We start from the raw sequence: 5,906 nt of genomic DNA on the forward strand, positions 1-5,906 counted from the left end.
ATAAAACTGCTTTAACTGCTTTCCTCAGAGAAGGAATTGATACCATGGCACTGATTAGTACTTGTTATCACCGTTGCATGAGAACCTAAATCTTTTTTGAAGCAGGCACCGCCTGTAGTCAAAATCAAAGGTAACTTGTGCTCTTTTTTTGTTCTTCGGGAAAAGCACAGACGACTGCCCCAAGTAGGCACATTTTTATAATTTTACTTCAATAAAGCCGCAGTGGCCCAGGCTCTCTGCTGAGGTGCTCACTAGGCCCCAGTTCACCACACTGCCGTACAGCCACCACCAAGGTTCTGACTGGAGGCCGCTCTTGCCAGGGGCCCGGCGACCCCAGGCCGGGGCCCGGGGGCCCCTCGGGGGTGCCGGGGCTCCCCGCTAGTCATCCCGCCCCACCGCCACCGGCGGCTTCCGCAGGGGCCTGGTGGCGCCCGGACCGCTGCCAGCGCCCGCGCCCGCGCCCCGGCGACACCCAGGGGAACCACACAGCTGCCGGTGGCGGCGGAGGGCCGAAAGCCGCTCGGCGGCACTGCGTGCCGGGAGGGGGAGGTGGCCCGGCCGGGTCACGCCCGCCCCCGGCCGCGCCACCGCCCCTTCCTGTCATGGCCGCTGCCGGGCTACGCGAGCGCGGCGAGGCGGCGCGGGCCGGCGCCCCCAGGAGCTGAGGGTCCCGCCGGGCGGCGCGGCACGGCGCGGGGACGTCGTCCCCCCTCCCCCCCCCCCCAGCCCGGAGCCGGCGGCAGGAGGTGACTTGAGGGGCGCCGTGCGGGCAGGGCCTGCGTGGGGGGATGCCCCGGAGAGCGGTCGTCCCACCGGCGCTGGGGTGAGGGGCCGCTCCGCCCCGCTTCGGCCCGGCCCGGCCCGGTCCGGCCCGGCCCCGGGGGAGGCGGGGGCCGGGGGCCGGCCAGGGTGCGGGCCAGAGCCACGTCGCTGCCCTCCGGTGGGGGAAATGGCGGGAGAGCCGCTTGTTCCGGGTGGCCCGGGCGGTCTTGGCCGCCGCGGAGTACCCGAAGGCGGCGTTTCGGCGTGTGTACCCCGCGACTGGAGTTTTCCTGCGGGAAAAAGTGTTGGGGGGCGGCCCCGACCGGGTGGGTTCCGGCGGGCGCCTCAGAGGGACGCGTCCCAAGTTTGGAGGGAAGGGGAAAGGTTTTGTGCCTGCAGTACGGGTGTGCCCGGGGGCGCTTACCCGGGGAGGGGCAAACTGAATTAATTTTAAGTTAAATTCCCATCCTCGGCCATGTGCAGCAGTCTCCCCGGGCAAAGGCATCCCCCAGGCTGCCCCTTACTCCAGGGGTGAGTGGTGCCCAGCAGTGACCCGCTCCTAAACACCGAGTGGAACAGGCCTGTGTAGCACAGCATGGAGTGAGGAGGCACTGATGGCTGCGGGCAGGAGAGCCTGTTCTGACTGTACTGCACGGTGAGACTCCGACAGATTAGTTTCTGCAGAGATGTGTAACCAGATAGCAAACCCGTTGTGGCTCTCTCATGATAGTAAGTCATTTACTTCTGTAATTGTGAAGATGAAAGCTGAATTTCCTGGCTCCCGCAGAGATATTTGTAATACGTTGATCGTGTCAGTTGGCTTTTGGAAAGACAATTCCAGGGGAGAAGGAAGGGAAACACTGTCATGTTCCTTTTGTTTTCCTTGTAGATACCGCTGAAGTACCTGCTTTCCACCGCTTTCCTTGTTTAACTCCCCCTTGGGGATCAGCTGGGCAGCAGCATGCCTTCTACCAAAAACACCTCAAAACTTTTCCTGGTCCTCGTTTCGTTGCTGCTGGTGCTGCCAGTGGTTGAAGCCCTGGATGCAGGAGATACCATTGCCTTCCTACTAGGCCTCGCTGTCAGTGTCGTTGGATTCTGTGCCTGCCTTGGCTTGTATGCAAGGAAAAGGAATGGACAGCAATGATTTCAAGAAGATGTTCAGATGAAGTGAATTTCCAAACACAGCTTGGGGTTGAGATCTGGGGTGTAAAACTGAGCATCGGTTATGGATAACTTTCAAAAAACATGTAGTAGATATTTCTGCAAACCCCTCTTACTGTGCTTAAATATTGCCTTAGAGAAGGGTAAGACCTTTTTGAATGAGGAAGGAAAACCATAGAGTAGTTCATGATAAATGTTTATAAATGGAACACGTGAGGGAGACCATCAACAAGTTCCACAATTTTAGTTTCAAGGGTTAATCAGGGGGAAGCAGCTATTAATCTTTCAGTCAGGATGACAGAGCTTTGGAAGTACTCCTAACTAGATAGCTAGCAAGCAGACTGCTTTGACTTGTGTGCATGTGCTCACATTCTTTGTAATGACAGTTAACACCTAACAGCTCACTCCTGCGGTCACAGGGATGAGGCTTCAGAGAACTAAGAAAACACAGAAAACATTTTTTTCTTATGTATTTTTATTTTAGAATGTGCCTCTCCTGTAGCCTGTGTTCTTGTTACCAAGTAGATATGCTTAAGAATGAGACCACTATTTTTCTTTGTGTATTTCACAGAAAAGTACATGTAAGGCTACGTAAATGAGATTAAGGATATGTTCTATGTCTCTTGGAGTTTTTTTTGTGCTCAGCTTTCCTTTAGGGACACCAGGTTGAAGGCTTATTTCATGTGGTGTTTGTATTTTTTTCCCCCAAACCTTATGTCTTATTATGAGGAATTACATGTAGTATTTCTGCATTAGGGGGTTATTAGAATTATAACAAGACAGTTGTGCACATGTTTCTTTTGCAGTATGGAAAGAACGTGTTTTGTTAAAATCCTGGGTTTAGTCAACAGGTGCATTGTTCTCAAGTGTCTTCCTCATGATAAACTTATGTTGCTAGCTAAACATTTAGGCTTCTTACCTAATTGATGCATATATGTTCCACAGAAGATTAGGACCAAAACCAAAGTAAAAAATCCTGATGCAAAATGGGAGATGTAAATAGTCTTAGTCTATTCATGCTCAGTCAGAATGTATGGTATATGGTTGAAAGACTCTACTCAGTAGCATATCTAGGTCCTGTTTCTTTAAGTACCAAAGGTGAAATGGCACAGCCAAGAATGTCTACCACAGGTCCCTCTGGCTTGTTAAGGTGTCCTAGCTGTCCACTTGAGACAAGGAGCACAATCTGTAACAGCAGCAGAATAAGGAGCATAGGATGGTGAACTCTTCACGGTTTACAAAATTTCCTTCTGATCTTGTGCTGTGGACACTGCTGCTTTTGCTAGAAATCTTGGCTTTTATCTTTCAGAGCTGGAGAAAAAGATTAAATGTGATGCAGAGCTATGTATTTTGATACTGTTCCTCCCCTTCCTCTGTAAGTGTCTCTGTTCAGTACAGCACAAAGCAATGGCTAGAAGAGGTCTCAGGCAGGTCATATATAAGTAATCAGGTGGGCAGATCATGTTTTCCAAATTCTAAGATTTTTGTATTCTATATGTCATTTGTGACTGGTTTGACTTCTCTCTCCAGCCTCTGAGGAGACAGAAGCCTTGGTTATTTCAGTTGTGCAATTTATGTCCCTTTCTCACGGTTGATAGAGGAAGGTAAAACAAAAGCTTCCAAAATTGCGTGGGGTTGAAACTGTAGGACTCAACCGAGCAAGCCACAGGAATGTAGGTTTCTGCTCTCAAGTTACAGGAATAATAATGGTCACGAAGTTACTCTGATGAGATCTAAGTCTTGCCAGGTAGCTCTTCTTGAACCCTTTTTGTGGCTTTCAAAAGTCAGAAAGGGACATGGTGCACAATTGCTATGTACAAAGGAAATGTACAGCCCCAAGAGGAGCTCCAGACAGCATTGTCACCTGTGAAGGCTGCCCAGCAGCAGTACATGGTCCTGTATGTGATTATTCAACTGGGTGAATGGAAGCACACATCAAGTGGGATCTCCCATTCTCCAGTTTGGCCAAACCATTACCCTTTTAAACAAACAAACACACCCCCCTCAGTTGACTTTGTATTTCCCAAAATTCAAGTGGTTTGTCAATTTCTCAGCAGAAATTAAATATTGCTCTTTCACTAGGATAAATGTTGCCACAAGCAGTTTTTCACAGACTCCTTTATCTTCACTTTGGAAAAGATCCCTGGCAGTAGTTTCACAGAATTGTGCAACAATTCTCTCTGCAGGAGAGCAAGATTTTAGCAGAGTAATTAGCATCAGGCGATAGGGATATGAGGAAGTGTGGTTTTTGCCTGAAGCTGTATGTGCTTCATTGAAAGGTGTTTGCACAGTGTAATGGTGTTGTTTCCTGGATTCTGACAAAAGCTTTGTTGTTAAAAGACTTGCGTTTGTCAATGACTAAAGTGTAAAATTGGATACCCCTGTTTTTCTTCAGTCTTAATAAACTTTCACATATGATTTGTCATCGGTTTGATGAAGTAGTTCTTATGAACCTAAATAGGGATGACAGAAATGACTGAAACTGCTGAAATTCCTTATATTAGATATTATGTTCTTATATACTTTGCTTATGTGAGGTGACTTTACAAACTAATTTGGGGTAAGACGTGTTTTCAGTTGAACTTTTGTACAGTAAGGATACTTCTCTTGGTCCTATTACTCATATATGTAAAAATTATCTTGTTTCAATATCGGTTACTTCAGAGCACTTCAAAGGGGCTGGTCCCTTTACTTTCAAACTGGCAGCTTGCAGTTGTGAAGAAGCCCATTTCTCTGGTACAAGGGAAACTTGAAGCATTTATTTTTTCTTCTGACTATGAATTTTCAACATACTATTATGTAGTTGCCTTTATACCAGAAAAGCCATTTATGGCCATTTTCTCACTGAAGACCCAAAGATATAAAGGACCATTTTCTTTTTCTCTGAAGAAAAAATATGGTCTAGTGCTTTATAGTTATTTGAGTGATACTTTTTTTTTTTTTTTTAAGCCTTCAAAAGCGCTTGTTTTATCCCAGCATTTTATGAAAATAGGGTTCTAGCTCTTTTGGGACTTCAGCTTGGTGCACAAAACTGATAATATTAGTGGCCGTCTTCAGAGCAGAAAGCAAAACCAGCCTGGCAATGCCCACCTCTTAATAAACACAACCTACCCTCTCATTCGTGCAAGAAAGTTGCAAGTCACGAACGAGTAGCTTTTGACTGCTATGGTTTCCATCTGCTGTAATAGTGGCGTAGCTCAAAACCAGCCATCCTACGAACATTTATCAGTCAGCGCATGGTTCCTTTGTGACTGGACAGAAGTCCTTTGCTCCTCATAGCAAAGTACCTTCAAGTGCTGCAGGCCAGCTAGGCATTACCATTCTGCTGGGTGTAGCAGTACCTGTGACCGGAATCCAAACACTTCACCCATTTACTTGTGCGTTTCCCTCTCCAGGTGCATTAAAACTGATAAACCACTGCTGTCAACCATTCTCCCACTCATATAAAACCTGCTGCTGCTGGTGATGCTGCTTTAATACTATCATGAGACTTGGCAATTCTCTGGCATCTTCCATCTGAGAACCCTTTCATGCTTACAGGTATTAATGTTTGCATCCCTATCTTATCCTTTGATGAGTGGGACAAGTGGAAGGAGAGTCAGTGACTTGTGGTGGTGTCGCAGGATGTAGGTGGTATCTCCAGGATGCTCACTGAGATTTCTGGAGCATGTTGTGCTTGTGGGTCTCAGCTGCCATGCCCCTGCCACAGGAGCTGTCCCTGGACTGGCCCAGAGACTCCGTGTACTGCCTCGATGCAGTCTGAAGCTCTGGTTCCTCTTCACACAAAGCTGTTTAAATATGCTTTGTGAGAAGGGAGTAGGGACTTGAGTTCACCGTTGATAATAAGATAAAACATGACTAAATGGACGCACCGTAATAGCTCTGTTACCATGGTAAATGCTCTTAATTATTATACTACAAAAGTAACCTTTCCATTCACTTTTACATCTGATGAAAGGTTTGGCAAATCTAAACTGATG

The 5,906-nt window shown here is 47.5% G+C and overlaps 1 protein-coding gene across 1 annotated transcript; it reads left to right on the plus strand.

Moving 5' to 3' along the window:
• Nucleotides 1–608: 608 nt before the first annotated feature.
• SMIM30 (small integral membrane protein 30) lies at nucleotides 609–4,349 on the plus strand. Its single transcript, XM_082482570.1, has 2 exons — nucleotides 609–746; nucleotides 1,652–4,349. Exon 2 carries the CDS (start codon nucleotides 1,724–1,726, stop codon nucleotides 1,907–1,909), a length of 186 nt encoding a protein of 61 aa, XP_082338696.1. The 5' UTR covers nucleotides 609–746; nucleotides 1,652–1,723; the 3' UTR covers nucleotides 1,910–4,349.
• The last annotated feature ends 1,557 nt before the right edge of the window (nucleotides 4,350–5,906 follow it).

The sequence above is a fragment of the Vanellus vanellus genome (assembly GCF_965231255.1).
Source record: "Vanellus vanellus genome assembly, chromosome: 1".
NCBI classification, from domain to species: Eukaryota; Metazoa; Chordata; class Aves; order Charadriiformes; family Charadriidae; genus Vanellus; species Vanellus vanellus.